At 52.4% G+C, this 15,886-nt stretch overlaps 8 protein-coding genes; 3 read left to right on the forward strand and 5 right to left on the reverse strand.

The window, feature by feature from the left end:
• Positions 1-1,773: 1,773 nt before the first annotated feature.
• On the reverse strand, positions 1,774-3,624 carry GSBLH_T00007073001 (uncharacterized protein; the record flags this gene model as incomplete). Its single annotated transcript, XM_013040959.1, has 5 exons — positions 1,774-2,250; positions 2,281-2,403; positions 2,438-2,515; positions 2,546-3,549; positions 3,582-3,624. The coding sequence occupies 5 exons, from the start codon at positions 3,622-3,624 to the stop codon at positions 1,774-1,776; spliced, it is 1,725 nt and encodes a 574-aa protein (XP_012896413.1).
• A 394-nt stretch (positions 3,625-4,018) lies between these two features.
• On the reverse strand, positions 4,019-4,729 carry GSBLH_T00007074001 (uncharacterized protein; the record flags this gene model as incomplete). The annotated part of the gene is made up of 5 exons (XM_013040960.1): positions 4,019-4,035; positions 4,062-4,314; positions 4,345-4,400; positions 4,431-4,516; positions 4,548-4,729. 5 exons carry the CDS (start codon positions 4,727-4,729, stop codon positions 4,019-4,021), a joined length of 594 nt encoding a protein of 197 aa, XP_012896414.1.
• Positions 4,730-4,825: 96 nt separating this feature from the next.
• On the forward strand, positions 4,826-5,710 carry GSBLH_T00002492001 (uncharacterized protein). XM_013040961.1 has 4 exons: positions 4,826-4,892; positions 4,924-5,028; positions 5,061-5,157; positions 5,188-5,710. The coding sequence occupies exons 1-4, from the start codon at positions 4,856-4,858 to the stop codon at positions 5,567-5,569; spliced, it is 621 nt and encodes a 206-aa protein (XP_012896415.1). The 5' UTR covers positions 4,826-4,855; the 3' UTR covers positions 5,570-5,710.
• A 440-nt stretch (positions 5,711-6,150) lies between these two features.
• GSBLH_T00002493001 (uncharacterized protein) lies at positions 6,151-7,391 on the reverse strand (the record flags this gene model as incomplete). XM_013040962.1 has 8 exons in its annotated part: positions 7,364-7,391; positions 7,316-7,331; positions 7,246-7,285; positions 7,189-7,213; positions 7,057-7,157; positions 6,853-7,027; positions 6,703-6,821; positions 6,151-6,670 (listed from the first exon to the last, which is right to left on the reverse strand). Exons 1-8 carry the CDS (start codon positions 7,379-7,381, stop codon positions 6,151-6,153), a joined length of 1,014 nt encoding a protein of 337 aa, XP_012896416.1. The 5' UTR covers positions 7,382-7,391.
• A 224-nt stretch (positions 7,392-7,615) lies between these two features.
• GSBLH_T00002494001 (uncharacterized protein) lies at positions 7,616-8,980 on the reverse strand (the record flags this gene model as incomplete). XM_013040963.1 has 4 exons in its annotated part: positions 7,616-7,804; positions 7,837-7,916; positions 7,947-8,643; positions 8,674-8,980. The coding sequence occupies 4 exons, from the start codon at positions 8,978-8,980 to the stop codon at positions 7,647-7,649; spliced, it is 1,242 nt and encodes a 413-aa protein (XP_012896417.1). The 3' UTR covers positions 7,616-7,646.
• A 331-nt stretch (positions 8,981-9,311) lies between these two features.
• On the reverse strand, positions 9,312-10,303 carry GSBLH_T00006443001 (uncharacterized protein; the record flags this gene model as incomplete). The annotated part of the gene is made up of 8 exons (XM_013040964.1): positions 9,312-9,372; positions 9,441-9,589; positions 9,620-9,720; positions 9,762-9,840; positions 9,876-9,927; positions 9,960-10,066; positions 10,096-10,261; positions 10,296-10,303. The coding sequence occupies 8 exons, from the start codon at positions 10,301-10,303 to the stop codon at positions 9,312-9,314; spliced, it is 723 nt and encodes a 240-aa protein (XP_012896418.1).
• A 1,395-nt stretch (positions 10,304-11,698) lies between these two features.
• Positions 11,699-13,577, forward strand: GSBLH_T00002495001 (uncharacterized protein; the record flags this gene model as incomplete). Its single annotated transcript, XM_013040965.1, has 6 exons — positions 11,699-12,426; positions 12,458-12,524; positions 12,555-12,677; positions 12,708-13,346; positions 13,377-13,457; positions 13,488-13,577. 6 exons carry the CDS (start codon positions 11,699-11,701, stop codon positions 13,575-13,577), a joined length of 1,728 nt encoding a protein of 575 aa, XP_012896419.1.
• A 1,558-nt stretch (positions 13,578-15,135) lies between these two features.
• Positions 15,136-15,883, forward strand: GSBLH_T00002496001 (uncharacterized protein). XM_013040966.1 has 2 exons: positions 15,136-15,442; positions 15,472-15,883. Exons 1-2 carry the CDS (start codon positions 15,373-15,375, stop codon positions 15,792-15,794), a joined length of 393 nt encoding a protein of 130 aa, XP_012896420.1. The 5' UTR covers positions 15,136-15,372; the 3' UTR covers positions 15,795-15,883.
• The last annotated feature ends 3 nt before the right edge of the window (positions 15,884-15,886 follow it).

Consider the following 15,886-nt stretch of genomic DNA (forward strand, 5'->3'; position numbering starts at 1 on the left):
CGCACGGAAGCGAGCGAGCTGATTGGATAGTTCTACGCATTCCCGCGGGGATCCGATCCTACGCAGAGCGTCTGATTGGACGCCACGGAGATTCGTTGCAACTCGCTGGCGGCATTTTGGAGGCGAAGCAGAAAATTGGCGGGAGGCAGAGAGCGGAGCGTTTCGTCCAATCCCCCGTTCTGCACCTGGTTTCCCCACTTTTCACACTCCTCGAAATACTATTCCTCGTCCCGCGGTTCTACGCCTACTTTGCGCAGACTTCCCTCCACATCGTTCAGAATCCCCGCGGTTTCCGGGCTCAGCGTGACCATCGCGATGAGCGTCTACATCCCCAACATCCCCGCGGTTCTCACCTGCACGGTCTGCTGCAGTCTCCCGTGGTTCTCTCGCTGTTGCACGAGACTTTTGTTCTCCTGCGTGATGGCGCGCAATGCATGCGTCATCGCCCCCAACTTGGCGTTTCGCTTGTAGAGCCATTCTTCGAATTCGACGAGCTCGGTTCCAACCGAATTCGCGCTCTGCAGGATTCGGTTCACGGATTCGTTTCGACGCGTTTCCATCTCCAATAAATGGTCCAGAATCACGCGCTCCGAATTCTACAAATCACACACTGTTAAACCGCGGGAACGTTCACTTGCGACGTGATGTCGGATTGGATCCCGTCCAGCGTTACCGCGGGAATTCGGTACTCGATTTCCTCCACCGTCGCGCGCAGCGCCGCTTCCAGCTGGGCGTTTCGCTCCTTGTACTGCGAGGTCACCGCGGTGGAGAGAGTGGAGAACTGGAGGTAATGGGGAAACGGGGAAACCAACGGCGCGCTCGCGTTGCTGGGAGGGGGAGGAATAGAGAAGACACATCGAATCGAGGTCATTGAGCATCGAGAAGCGGTTCAGATCCTCCACGTCGATGTTCTTCAGCACGAGCGGAGCGTTCAGATACTGCGTAGACAGCTTGGAGAGCAGGTAGATGATCGCATTCGAAATGATCAAACGGAAGATGAGGAGTACATGCATTACGCGGTTCTTCGCGCAAAACTCGATTCGCTTGTCGCTTAGCTGGAGCTCCAGGTGAAGAAGATGGATATCGGGGTTCGCGGAACCGTTTGGAGCGTCGATTTGACGGACTGAACGCACCTCGCCCAGAGTGCATCCTTTGAATAACGAGAACGAAAGACCTGTGTGAGTTTTGTTGCATTTCGAGGTGATCTATTCGAATCAAGCAGTTGGAATTGCACTCATACATCATACACGCGGAGAACGCCGGGATCGTCGTCACGCACTTTTTCGGCTGTAATGCACAGAAAATCCAAAAATATCTTTTTTGAAGTATCGAATACATTCAGTGGAATCATGGATTCTCGCATTCGAACCACGTCCACCAAAAACACAATCTGCGGCTTATTTATTTCTACTAAACTGATACTTCGCCGAGGATCTCGCTAGAACAAGCGTAAATTTCTTCATTTAGGGATTCGGACGATAATTCGTTGAGAAACAACAATTCGTCTCGAATCTCCACATTACTATATGGACTACATGATAATCCCAAACTCAAGCCAAAAGCTACTTAGACATGATCCAATATGTCCTAGATAATGAGAAATCCCAGATTTGAAGGAGCCGATCGGTTCCGAAACGTGGCGGAAAAAAGGCGAATTCCCGTGATTCAACAAACAACTCCCCCAATCCAGCCAAAACGGCTTAAAGCAACACGAATCCTTGTTTCTTTTGTCTTTTTTTGTCTTTCCTCCCGTCACCATCGCACCCAAACGCTCTATCTTCCCGTCTGCCGCTGTCTGCCCCCGGTCGTTCGCTGACTCAGTATATTGAACGGTCTTCTTCCCTTGTACCCATCCTCTCGCTTCTCCTCCCGCATTCTCTTGTTCGCGTCTTCCAGCTCGTTCACCTTCTCCGCCATCTGCAATGTCAGCATCTCCACTCGGCTCGGCAGCGTCTCCACGAACTGCAGCATCGTCGCGTCTTCATTCCAGAACGCGCTCACCAATCCCTGCAGCAGCAGCCGGTTCACCTCGGCTCGCACACGATCCGCGGGGAGACTGAACATTTCGCAGAGCCCCTCCAGACTCAGCGATTGGTAGCACGTGCCGCGCTCCAGCAAAAACGCCTGCAGCGCCAGCGTCTGCGTCTTCCCTTCCAGCATCGCCAGCACGTTCTCGCGCATTTCCGCGGGGAGGAACCGCCACGCGTCGATTCCGCGGGAAATCGCGACGGCCTGGCGCCAGTCGCCCTTCTAGAGGTGAGTGTCCCGCGGGGAAAGCACGAGAATGGCCTCGTAGGCGGCGAGGACGCGGAGCGAATCGGTGTCCGGGCGGAGGAAAACGTGTCTGCGGTAGCGATCGTAGTAGCGCTTGAAGAAGGCGGAGATCTTGTAGATGTTGCTTCGCTGCGGGTGAGCGGGTCGGAACACAAAAACACACATCGGCCACCATGGAGGCGACGTCCATGAACACGCAGGAGAGCAGATAGCACACCTCCACCAGCTCCAGGTTGACCCACTACCGTTCACTCGTTCTCCCGCGGCGTACTTGATGCATCGGCACGCTCCACCGCTCGTGCAGCGCGTGCGTCTCCTCGTCCTGCGCGTCGCTGCCCTGCGCCACGAGGGCGCGGAGCTGGTTGCTGCGCGTGCCGAGATTGACGAGGTCGTCGAGGCAGTTGTGCGCGTAGACCATGTTGCCCTGGCAGAACGCCGCCACGCCCAGATGCATCATCGCGCGGTTGAACAGCAGACGCTGCTCGTCCTCCGCGCGCACGATCCGCTCCTGCACGTGCGCCATCAGCATCAGATCGCGCGCCGCCACGAACCGACCGTTCACCGAGAGGTGGATGATCTCGTAGAGCGCCGCCTCCAGGCGCTGCGCCGCGATGCCCTCGCGGTACACCAGCCCGCACGCCGCGCGCACCGTGGCGAACAGATCCGCGGGGGGCTGCGCGGGGCGGCAGGTGGAGTAGAGCGCGCGATAGACGGGCTCGCGGAGATAATGGCTGGGGGTGAGGCAGGATAAAAGAGAAAAAAACAGAAGACGGACGCGGAGCAAGGCCATCTGCACGCAGAGACGCGGCTGCGCGGCGTAGTAGCGCTGCACGCGCGCGGCCAGACCCTCCAAGCGAACCTCGTCGCGCAGACGCGCCACGTAGGCGGTGGAGTGCGCGTCGCTCTGCTGCTGCGATCGCACGTAGTCGGCGGCGAGCTGCGCGACGTACTGCGCCAAATCGCCCTCGATGCGCGCGGGCGAGTCGCTGGCGGCGAGGTCTTGGAGGTCGGCCTCCAGCGTGTTGGCGCCGCGGATGGCTTCGTAGACGTTGTAGAACTCGAGGGAGAGCGAGGGATGCGACTCCACGAGCGACAGCATCGACTCGATCAGCTCGAACACGCGGCTCCAGTCCTCCGGAGAGAGCGAGCCGCTTCGCGACGCGCTGCGCAGCTGCGAGACGACGCAGTGCGAGAGCACGCGCAGCTGGTATTTCACGCCCAGCTCGGCGGCGAACGGAAGCAGCTCGCTGAAGTTCTGCAGCACCAGCGACGCGCCTAGGCCGTGAGACAAGCTACGGAGAGGAAACTTCGCTTCTCGCGCGTTTCCAGGATCGAGCGCACCGCCGTCATCAGTTTCTCGGGCGTTTCGTAGGTCTTCCGCACGACTTCGGCCTCGGCTTCGGCCTCGGAGAGCTCGGTTTTCTCCTTGTCGAGCTTCTTTCGCTCCTCGTCCTTGCGCTTCTTCTCCTCCTCTTTCTTCTTCTTCTCCTCCTCTTTCTTCTTCTGCTTCTCGATGTCCTTCGGCTGCAGCACCCACTTCGCACGTCCCGTCAGCTTGGGGTTCGGCTCTTCGTCGCTGTCGCTATCGCTGTCACTGTCGCTCGAGAAATCGCTATCGGACGACATGGCTTCCGAATCGTAGTACGATTCATCATAGTACGATTCATCACTCTCCGAGCTCTCACTATCGCTCTCTTCAGATCCAGAACCCGAACCCGAACCCGATTCAGATTCAGATTCAGAATCAAACTCGGATCCGGACTCCGATTCACTTCCATACGAAGAACCCGAATCGCTCTCCGATCCAGACTCCGATTCGCTCGGCTCCGGCTCCGACTCGCTCTCTTCGATGGGGTTGGCACGGAAATCCGCAACTAGCTGGGCGAAATCGGCGTTCTTCAACTCCTTCTTGATGGTTTGCTTCATTCGGTTGAACGCCATGGCGACATTCTTTGAAAAATTCTTTGTATCCGCCTTCGAAGTGTTATTGATCGCGTCGTCCAGCTTCACAAACTCGCGGATGTACATCACGGGATAGCCCTACACATCATCTCCAAAACCCTCACAAACAGTCTCACTCAGAACACGACCATGGTCATCCACCTGACTCTTCAATTTGTCATAGTCTATATGTCAGTTTTCATCCCAATTCCCACCATTTGCCAACTGGACCCAGTCATTGATTCTAAAGTGATTCTTTATATTTCTGGTCACTTCCTTCATCTCGTCCATATATTTCTCCCTGCAAATAAACCACGCCAAGCCAAACTCACTTAGGAGTCTTGACGATACGCTTCTCTTCTTCGCTATCGCTATCGGATTCGATGACATACTTGGACTTCTCCATAGGCTTGCGTTGAACCACTTCCTCGGAAGAATCGGAGTAAGACGAATAATCGCTGTAATCGTCTTCCGAATCGTATCCTGCCCAAAATCGATTTTGATTATTCGACATTCGGAATCACTTTATCCAGTCAAGGTGCTATAAAGCTTTATTTTTTTCTGTAGGCGTTTCAAACCAACTCTTCTTTTTCACTTATTCCTATTCATTCTCAAGTTTTTTGTGGAAGAGGAAAATCAAATGAGTGAAAATCACGAATTCCGTGTTGTACCGGGAGGTTTGGCTTCTTTAGGGACTCTGAGCTATAGATCGTATTGGCTCGTGTGAAGAATTTGAGTGCGGCGACGGAGTTTTTGCAAACAATGGTATTATTTATTCATCCATCGTTGGTACGCGAAAACAAAAACCAGGAAGTATGTGCCTCTTTGGTTAGTAAAATGTGTAGCAAAGCTTCCTATCATCTACGTTGAGCCTGCCAAACAAGTTATTATTCCGAATGTTGGCGATATTGTGCTCGCCCGCGTCACTTATGTGACGGCTGTGTAGAGGTTTCGATTATGCGTGTGATATAGAATGGCAAGCCTCCATATATTGTGTGTCAACGGAGTTGCTGTTACCTCCTACTTCCGAGGCACAATCCGTAAAAACCATGTTCGGGCCTTTGAAATTGACAAAGTTGTAATGTACAACTCCTTCCGCATTGGCGACATTGTTCGAGCGCGCGTACTATCGCGAGGAGATCGGCGTTCCTACTTTCTGTCGACCGATCAGAATGATTTGGGAGTCATTCTGGCCACCAGCGCTACAGGAAGTCCGATGATTCCTGTAAGTTGGGAATTGATGCAATGTCCCGAGACGAAGCAAGTGGAATACCGCAAGGTAGCGAAGATCCTCTCGGATGAGGAGATCAACGTGTTGAAGAACAAACAATTGGTGAATGAACTTGTTTCATAGAAAAAGGGCAGCTTTCCAGATTGAAGTATGAGTCCTATTCGTTTATAATAGTACTACTTATTTTTATATGAATATGCGTATTATAATTTTTATTATTAATAATAATAATAATAATAATAATAGTATTGTTGTTATTATTTCCATGCTGTTTGTTGGCTTTATTGGCTTTTATCAAAGGAGCGAAACACAAAACAAAAGATCACTATTTCCCTTCTCTCTCTTTTCTCATTCTTCACTGGTCCTACACTTTCTTAGGCACAGCGAAGCTTGAAAACACGTGAATGTTGCCTTCCATCGTTCCCGCCAAAAACACAAAACACGAATTGACATCCTCCGTTACATTGTTTTTCTTTTTATATGCCTGAACCACCTCGTTCACGTCTTCGATCTGGCCCGGTTTGCAGTTCTGAATCGCATTATCCGGAACGATCGTCACACACGATAATCGTTCGTGTTCCAAGCAGCAATGAAAGCTTTCAAACGCCTCGTAATGCATAATTCCGTCTCTAACTACCGTAGGCTTCACCCCCAAGTCGCAAGCCGTCCTCCACATAAATCTACTCCGAAGCACGCTCTACTTCCTACATTCTGTCGTCATCCGATCCGCACACGATGTACTTCTCATTGCTACTATTTCTAACTCCTTCCCTACACCTCGACCTAATCGATGCTCGGAATTGCCGACTTCGGTTGGCATGACCCTTATATTTACTAATGAGCCCGAACGTGTCCATCGAAATCAATCGAATCCGACTATCGTTCGTGGTCACCACCATACACTGCCCTTCATTGCGCTCCACAAACGCGATCCCCGTGACTTTCCTCCCCCTCTTATCTTTCCCGCGGTGATTCCTGCACTCGGTCTGCGTGAAGTACCGCAGTCCGTCCGAGTAGTAGAAGATCACCTGCCCATCGAGCAGTCCCGCGGCGCAGAGCCGTCCGCCCGGGCAGAACGTCACAGTGGAGATAACCGCGGGTGCCTGGACCCACTTGAGGACGCATCCCTGCGGAATGGACCAGATGCGGAGCTTCCTGTCCATGGATCCGGAGAGGAAATAGCTCTCTTCCTCGGGAAAGAAGTCCACGGAGGTGACCATGTCTCTGCGCGTGAGAGAGAGGAGAAGGAGGCGTGCTTGTGCCGGAACTCGCAGAGGCAGGAGGGATCGTGGATGTGCCACAAGCGAACCGTGCAGTCCAGCGACGCGGAGAGAAGAAACCCGCTTTTCGACCACGCCAAATCCACGATGTGCGACTAGAAAACAAATCGCTGCCAGGCAAGAAACGGTGTGTCCTGCGTATTTCCGCACAGGCGCTTCATCGAACACATGCATGAGGTCGCTCCTCGAGTCGCGCCCCAGCGTCCCCGTTCGGACTTTCCACACGCAGATCACGCCGTCGGCGCCGGCAGACGCGAGATACTCGCCATCGGGACTGAACTTCAGCGCCCACACGGCCTTTCTGCAGGTAAAGCGACCGAGGGAAGCGACTTGTGCTCGCGAAGCTCCTGGCAGATGCGGAGCTCACTCAGCTCTTGAAAGGATTTGCCGACGACGTTCACTTTGATGGTGCCTTCGGAACGATCTCCGGACTGAGCGTTAGAGGAAAACGAAGAGAGAGACGGAAGGATTCAACGAGTCGGAGTCACTTTGTTTGAGTAAAAAAATAACAAATTGTACACGTCGGATTCGTCCGAGAAATCGTCGTATTCATCGTTCTCTAGAGCTTAGCGGAGAGAGACGAATTAACCGGATGTTTCTTCTATCTACCTGTTAAATTCATCTCTACATAGGATACAGTCTCCCGAATGTCCATGCCTTCTTAGCGAAAAGAATATCTGCTTCGTTTTTTCTTGTATTCTCTCTCGTTTTTTGGATCGAGTGTATTCGTATCGTTGGCTTACGTCAGATTGATACTCCGATTTTGTTTTTGCTTTGAATCTTGCATCTTGACTCGATTCTCCTGTCAATAATTCGTTGAACCATTCTATTTCGTTTTCCCTATTCAGCAGGTGCGGACACGAATCGTTCCCTTTTCAACAAACATCCCACATAAACACAGGACCCTTGCCTTAAATCTCCTACGCCTGCTCCTCCTGCTCCTCCTGCTCCTCCTGCTGCCGTCTCAGCTCTCTCTCCTTGAGGTACTTCTTCGGGATTCCCTTGCCCAGCATCAGCGTCTTCACCTTCGGATCCGACAACTGATTCATGAACGCTATAAACCGTTTCTGGTACTTCTCTAAGCCTTACGTCCTCCTCCTCTCCCCCCACGCGGCTTCTGCACGGAGACGCCCTTTCCGTCCATAAACACCGTCTTGATCGCGAGCTCGCCGAACTTCCGCGCGTTGAAACTACCCCTCACACCGCTCCTCCTCGCTCACTGAATCAGGATATCGATCACGCCCATGTAGTACACCTGCGTCCCGTCCTCGCTCAGCAGACCGCCCCAATCGCGCTGCCAGAACGGCACGTGCCGCCCATACACGGACTTCGCGCGCGGCGGGAGCGGTCCCTCCACGTTGTGGATCCCCAGCAGCAGCGAGTAGTCGATGATGCCGCACTCCGCCAGGAACTGCGAGTCCTTCGCCAGCTGGCTCTGGAACTGCGTCGTGGTCTTCTCGTTCAGCCGGATGTGCTCGTTCAGGTCCACGATGTCCAGATCCTTCAGCGCGCGCGCCGTGTCCCCGCGGTCCGCGTCCTTCGTGCTACGCGTCACGCCTCCCCCGAAAACGAACAAGCGGCCCACCCAGGAGCCCTTGAGGTCGTAGCGGCGATGGATTTTCAGCGGCGTGTCGAAGAGGTTCCCCATCACCACGAAGTAAATGCTCTTGCTCCCCACCTTGCTGTGCCGGCCCTGGCGGATTTTGTGCGCGCCCAGGAATCGCACGAGCATCGTGTCGCGGTTCTGCACCATGTGGGAATAGTATTTCTCGAGGATGTGCCGGAAGAAGCGGTGCTCGGTGTGGGAAATCGTCTTCACCATGTACTTCCCATCGAACGAGTAGTAGAAAAACGAGCCCGACTTCCCCTCGGAATACAGTTCCGTCAGGGTCGACAGGGTTCCCATGATGATGTTCCCTACCCCTCACGTCGGCCCCTCATCGCTACGCAGAATCTGCTGCGGACCGATCGACGACATGTACTCATCCGCCGAAACGCCCCACAATTCGCGGAGTTTCCGGAACACCATGGGCGCGTAGTCCACAAACCGCACGTCATCCGCGGGAGATTTGCCCGCAGAGGTGTGGGGCAGCACGATGGTGAGCTTCTCCTTCATGGTGTAGTCGGCAGGGCAGAGGTCGCGGTTGGCTTCGACCATCACGCGGCCGATCGCCAGGCGGATTCCGATCATGATGTTCACCACCATGTTCCAGCTTTCGTGCACCGGATGCACCGCCTTCCCCTTGCTATCCATGTGGTGCTTGTTCTACGCTTCACCGCACGCCCTTCTTCCCCTACTTGCAGCATGTCCACTTCCCACGGCTTCTCCTCCTCCGAGTCCTCCGAGTCCGAAATCGCCTCGAACGGCCGCGTCCGCTTCAGGTCCTGCACCACTTCCACTGTGCTCGGCGGCAGCAGCTTATCCACTTGTTGCTCCAGCAGGTGGTCCGTCTGCGACTCCCTGGACTGCCCAGCAGGCCCGGCAGGCCCGGCAGAACCCATAGGACCGGCAGAACCCGCGGGACCCGGCAGTTGCTGCTGCGAGATCGATATTCTCCGCGCTGACTCGGGCGCTCCATCGGCACTCAGGTTGCGCAGGGATTGCGGCACCGACTCCTGCGTCGAACCCACCACCACCTTGTCCACCTAGGTCGCAGACACCGCGGGAATCTACCGTGTTCTGGAAGCTGTTGAGGTGCAGGAGCAGCTGGTACTGCCGACTGATGCTCTCTCCCAGCAGCTCCTGCACTTGACGCATGTCCTCGTCGTTTTCCACGCCATTCCCGCGGTCACACACGCGGTTCACGTGCTCCAGCATGCTGGCGAGCGAATTGAGAAGATCGGAAGCCACTTTCTTGCTGGTCTACGAGAGAGCGAGCGAAGAAACGCCCACGGAAAGCTGCTGGTGGACGTAGAAGGGGAGCTGCATGGCCAAATCGCGATCCTGAAGAAGGCCTTTTTCGGAGCTGAAGTGACTCATCCAATTCGTGAGGCCTAGAGGATAAGAGAAACAAGAGAGAGAGAGAAAAAAATACCAAGGTTCTTAAAGCAGCGCTTGAACTCTTCGAAAGTCACTTTATTATCTTTGTCGACATCCATTTGCTCGAAGAGTTTCTATAGGGCATTCACAACAACAGGGAGAGAAGTACTTTGACCGCTTCGGGCTGGATTCCTATGTTTCGAGTACCGTTGTGAGCCAGGCTAGAAGTGAATTACAGAGAGGGGCGGAAAACTTGTCCACGGAGTTTACAACACGCTGGGTCGAGTTCAGAATCAGCTGGAAATCATCCAGAGAGATCTCCCCCTTGCGCTCCGAATCGATCATATCAAACGAAAATTTCTACACTGGAAGCTCCTCGAACAACATACGAGCTTTTCATCTTCGGTTCCTTGAGTCAAGGTGTGCAGTCCAATCGCATACTCCCGAAAAGATATAACTTTACGATTTCCTGTGCTAAACGCGTTGAAAAGCAGATCAGTGAACGGAGAATCTCCCAAGGCACCTAGTAGGCCAAGTGACTCTCGAAATTGGACTCTAAAAGTGACCAATTACTCAAAAATCGTGGTACATGTCCATAACATTCTTTCCGTCGGTATACGATCGGAAGTACTTCAAATTTGTCTCCAAATCTTTTTTGGAATACCCCAATTCATCCTAGTCTCTCAAAGAACGGTTAAACGAGCTACAGCCAATGCTTCGATATCGACAATTTCATCCATGACCTTCTATCAAGATAGAATGGGAAAATCAATAGGATTAAACCGTAATTCCAAAAACACCAATCCATTTTCCAAAATTAGTCTTGCCGAAAAGTGCAATTCCACAATTCAGAAAACCCTTGTTTACCCTGCATACTGGGTTTAAACGAAGTCCTTTGGGATTCAAGTATTGCTACTTCACATTATTAATACGATTGAATACAAATGAGCGACAGTGATTCAGAAAACGTGCCTATCAGTCAGTAACGCGTTTTCGTGTTGATGACATGAATAGAACTTTGAATGACAGTGATTCGGATGTTTTCATGGATGAGGTGGATGAGGACATTGATGATGACTCAGTGCTTGATAATGTAAGTATCTTCGGACATGGTTATAATGGATTAGCTATATGATTCGGACGATGACGCTCCAATTGTCAAGTACGGTTCCCTTGGGAGTAATTATGCTAGAAAGCCCCAAACTCCAACTTCCAAGAGAGCGTCTAAGAAGAAAAGTGCGTCCCGTGAGGAAGTGTCAAGTGATGATTCAATGATGGACTATATCGTGGATGATGGCGATGATAGTGGTACGGATAGTTACAAGTCGTTGCAAAAAATGGGGTTGAGACGTAGTGAAGATGGTGAGCCACCGAAGCGAAAGAGAACTGCCCGGAAATCATCTGCTACCTCTTCGAAATCAAAAGCACGGCCGAAGAAGCAGGAAAAATCGACTCCTCGATCGAGATCGCCATCCAAGCCTACCTCCACCAAAGCCCCAAATAGTGCAACCTCTAAAGTAGCCGCCAAACCCAAATTCAAAGCCACCGCCAAGCCCACCGCCGAGCCCACCGCCGAGCCCACCGCCAAAACCCCGACCAAAACCCCGACCAAAACCCCGACCAAAACCCCGACCAAAACGCCCTCGACGCGCAAGCCCCGGGCAAAGCAGAGCCTTCCGCCGATCTCTCCGACGAGTTCCCCCTTTCCCCCTTTCTCCCCGTAGTTCCGCGGCTCCCCGCCGTTCCCGGAAGCGCGCGTCTCCGAGCGCCTCGAAGTCACGTGACTCGACGGACGCGATCGCGGTGAAGCTGGAGCACCTTCTGGACCGCGCGAAACAGCAGCGGAAGTCGAAGGAGCTCTCACCGGTGGAGCTTCTGGACCGCGCGGTGCAGGTAGCGACGAAGGCTCGCGCTCCTGGATAGGCGTACAAGTGGTGGGAGCATCACCGCGGGGAGGAGGATTCCTATTGGACGACGCTGCAGCACAACGGGATGGTCTTCCAGCCGCTCTACGCGCCGCACGGCGTGCCGCTCTACTACGACGGGAAGCCCGTGGCGCTGACGCCCGAGCAGGAAGAGATCGCGACGCTCTACGCGCAGGTGGGCGACGACGCGATCCAGCTGCGCGACCCGAAGACCGCCGCGGTGTTCAACGCGAACTTCTTCTCGTTCTTCCGCGAGGCGCTGGGCGCGGACAGCCCGGTGCGGACCATGGACAAGTGCGACTTCAGCGCGATCCGCGCGCACCTCGAGGCGCAGCGGAAGCAGCGCGTCAAGACCTCCGCGGAGGAGAAACAGCAGCAGCAGCTGCGCATGGGGTACATGCTGGTAGACGGCAACTGCCAGAAGGTAGGGAACTACGTCATCGAGCCGCCCTCGCTGTTCCGCGGCCGCGGCATGCATCCGCGCATGGGCTCGGTGAAAATGCGCGTGATCCCCGAGCAGGTACTGCTGAACGTGGACCTGAACATGGCGGTGCCCGCGTGCCCGATGCCCGGACACAACTACGAGTCGATCGTGTGCAAGAAGGACACGCTGTGGCTGGCGAAATGGGAGGACAACCTCGGCCATGGCAAGTACTGCGGCGTGAACGCGTCCTGCTATTTGAAGGGGCAGAACGATATGGAGAAGTACGAAATCGCCCGCAGACTCAAGCGGTTCATCCGGAAGATCCGCTCCACCGTGCTGCGAGACCTCAAAAGCGACGACAAGAAGGAAAAGTCCCGATTTGTGGAATTCCATGAAGCGCAGACAACTCGCCACGGCGATTTGGATCATCGATAAACTCGCGCTGCGTGTCGGAAACGAGAAATCCGAGGTCGGTTTCCACTCCCGCGGTTATCTCTAGGACGAAGCCGACACGGTAGGATGTTGTTCTCTGCGCGTGGAACACTTATCCTTCGCGGACGACTGCACGCTCACCCTGGATTTCCTCGCGAAGGACTCGATGCCCTACCACCAGACCATCCAGGTCCGATTCCCGCGGTTCTCTGACGGCTAGCTCGACCAATACGAAGGCGGGAAGCTGGTGTTCAAGAACTTAAAGTCGTTCTGCAAGGCGAAGAGCCCGAAGGACGACGTGTTCGACCTGCTGTCGACGTCGTCGCTGAACGCGCGGCTGACCCAGTTCATGCCCGGCCTCACCGCGAAGGTGTTCCGAACCTACAACGCGTCGGTGACGCTCGAGGAGCAGCTGCACTCCACGTACCCCGCGGGGACGTCGGTCGAGGAGATGGTGCTGCAGTACAACGACGCAAACCGCGAGGTGGCGATTCTGTGCAACCATCAGCGCTCGCTGCCGAAGAATTGGGACCAGACCAACGCCAAGAAGCGCGGGCAGATCGAGCTGCTCCAGCGGCAGACCGACGAGCTGCGGCAGATGCTGCGCGATGTGCGCGCGCAGAAGCCGGTGGAGCTGCTGCCCGAGGCGTACTGGGCCCCGGTGAAGAAGGAGGAGGTTCCGGAGGACGCGAGCGAAGAGGAGCGGAAGCAAATCAAGGAGAAACACGACGAAAGGGTCGCCGAGCGCGCGCAGTATCTGCATCTGTTCAAGTCACAGCCCACCGAGGCGCAGGTAGAGAAGAGGCTGGAGGCGTACTCCAAGCGGTTGGCGGATGGGGAGCTGAAGCTGCGCGACATGGTGGATGTCTGATGATGGAGTGAGGTGTAGGAGTCAAATAAGCTGGTGGCGCTGGGGACCAGCAAGATTAATTATATGGATCCGAGAATCACGGTGGCGTGGTGCAAACGAGTAATGGAAGGAGGAAAAAGTGATGGGTAGAACGAAGTGCCGATTGAGAAGATTTTTGCAAAGACGTTACGAACCCGACATAATTGGGCTATGTGCGTTCCCGAATCCTATCGTTTCTGATTCCTATTGTTTGTTGCCAGAAATCGGCCGAATTTTTGGATTTTTGAACACAGTCTTTGTGAATCCGATCTCCCGAGATTAATAGAAACTGCGAGAATAAAATGCAATCAGGGTAACAAGAAAAAAGAGCTTGCAACGGGAGTGAAACCGAGAGAAAAAATGCAAATGACGAGTAGATAGGAATTATTTTTTTGAAAAGTAGAGGTTGAAATGAACTACTGTCTTTGGCGAATTCGGCAATCGAGAGAACGATGTCATTCGTCCCTTCGCTTCCTGTCCCATTTATTGGCTCATATGAGTGGATGATTATGGAGATAATTGCGACTTTCTTCGCGTTGGGAGGTATTCTGCATTGTAATATTTCGTGTTACTAACTTTTACTGCGTATTCATTATACATTGCTATAATGAAAACTGCTGAGAAAACGACACATGTGTCAGAATACAATTCAAATTGAAACACCGATATGGTAAATAGTGATCCCGCAATTGTGTATTTCTTTTAGAGCAGAATAACCTTTTAAAAGAAATGACAGCCATGCAGATCTGTCAAACTCTTGTCATAGTATAACTTCTAATATGTGTGTTATTCGATCTGATATGAACTCTTCGAGTATATTCATTATTGATCTGCAACGCCTTTCAAAATGTCATCATACAGGTTGCATTATAAATTGTATATAAAATGAGCGATGTGTCAACTCTCAATCAATTGTGGTTGACATGAGACAAAAAACGTTAGTTAAGGAACTTCCGCGGTTATATAATGTAAGATGAGAACCTTAAAAAAAAGATACCTGGCTTTGCTTGTTGTATATTGTAATAGGGTAGAAGTATCCGTAAGACCTGTTTGAAGATTGAAAAAGAAGTCTGCTTTTGATAACATTTTTTGACAGATGGACCCTTTCGATCGGGTAAGTGTCTTAGATCTGCTTTTAGCATAGTCTCGTTATCTTAACATTGACCCAGATGAGGATGTATCGAATTGTCCCGAACTGATGATTGTAGATTACAAACGATAGTAATCCCTTGAGAGATGAAGTTAGTACGTGGGAAAAAGAAATTAGCAGCAGAGTTGAACAATTCAAAAAGTCTTGTCAAGATCCCATTTTACATACTCGTAAATCTGTTCAGTAGCTGTGAATGTAGATCTTCTTCAAGGGTTTGAGAACGAAAGAAAACAATTGAAACGTTTTGCGAATATTGGCGTCGCAGTGGAAGAGCTGAATAGACGCCGAATGGATATTCATTATAGCATATGTATCAAGATTAGTATTTGATCTTCGTTGGTGTCTATATTACTAGCCAAATTTATCGGTTCTTTTAGCTATCTTCTCACATGTGATGATGAGAACTCAAGTACAAGCTTAATTCAGCGGATGGACACAAAGTTTATCGAAACTTGGCGTGAAATGAAAGCGTTGAGCAGGCTTCGTGATATCGATGTCATGGATACGCGACTCTTGATTCTAAAGAAGTTGATTCGGCTGGAAGCCGAAGTGTCCCTCTTTGCTTCTTGGGTGAAGCGTTACATCTACATCCAACAGCGTCATGACATCCAAACCTGCGAGATTGACCTGCTCATGCGAGAAGCCAGGAAGGTAGCGGAGGAGCGAACGAGATTCAGCAAGTTCTGCCACCTTTCCGAGATCGTCGACTGGAACTGGGGCGTTTGCCAGTTCCACGACGACGATTTCAAGGACGTCAAGGACGCCATCAACTTCGCTCGCGGGCTTTTCACCAAGTATTGGGAGGAGGATTGGTTTTTGCGTCGCATGTCCGAATTCTCCGAGAATATGTTGCACATCTGCAGAGTCTCCGTGTCCGTTCTAGACGCCAAAAAGCGCGAATGTGAACGCTACAAAAGTCGCTTTACGCGAAAGCTTACAATGTAGAACTCACGATGGAGGCCAAAACCGAGCTCGATCGCCAGAAAGAACTGCTCCGATTGCTTTTTCGAGGCTTTCAAAGCCGAAAGCGAGGCCAGGAGGCGCAGCTGGAGGTCGTGAGAGTCGAGAAAAGGAGGAGAGCGAAGAGTGAAGCGGGGAGAAGAGTGGAGTTGCGGAATTGGGGAGAGAAAGGAGTGGAACACAAACCGCGGGGTTTAGTGGAGGAGGAGGAGGAGAAGGAGAAGGAGGTGCTGATGCTGGAGAGTCGGAAGAAGGAGGAGAGTTTGGAGAAGAAGAGAAATGTGGGAGGAAAAGTGGAAGCAAATTAGAGTTTTCTGGTGAGAGAGCAGTCATTTAGGGTCATTTTATTCATTTTACTAGTTTCCTTAGCTGTTGAATTATTTTAGTGTTTGTATGTTCA

The sequence above is a fragment of the Blastocystis hominis genome (assembly GCF_000151665.1).
Source record: "Blastocystis hominis, Singapore isolate B (sub-type 7) whole genome shotgun sequence assembly, scaffold_2".
Taxonomy (NCBI): domain Eukaryota; class Bigyra; order Opalinata; family Blastocystidae; genus Blastocystis; species Blastocystis hominis.

Bases quoted from the DNA above. Each gene is read 5' to 3' on its own strand.
- GSBLH_T00002492001 (XM_013040961.1), top strand. From the start codon at position 4,856: ATGAGTGAAAATCACGAATTCCGTGTTGTACCGGGAG. The intron at 4,893-4,923 runs GTTTGGCTTCTT...TCTGAGCTATAG, and splicing joins ATTCCGTGTTGTACCGGGAG to ATCGTATTGGCTCGTGTGAA. The intron at 5,158-5,187 runs GTAGAGGTTTCG...CGTGTGATATAG, and splicing joins GTCACTTATGTGACGGCTGT to AATGGCAAGCCTCCATATAT.
- GSBLH_T00002496001 (XM_013040966.1), top strand. From the start codon at position 15,373: ATGTTGCACATCTGCAGAGTCTCCGTGTCCGTTCTAGACGCCAAAAAG. The intron at 15,443-15,471 runs GTCGCTTTACGC...CTTACAATGTAG, and splicing joins CGAATGTGAACGCTACAAAA to AACTCACGATGGAGGCCAAA.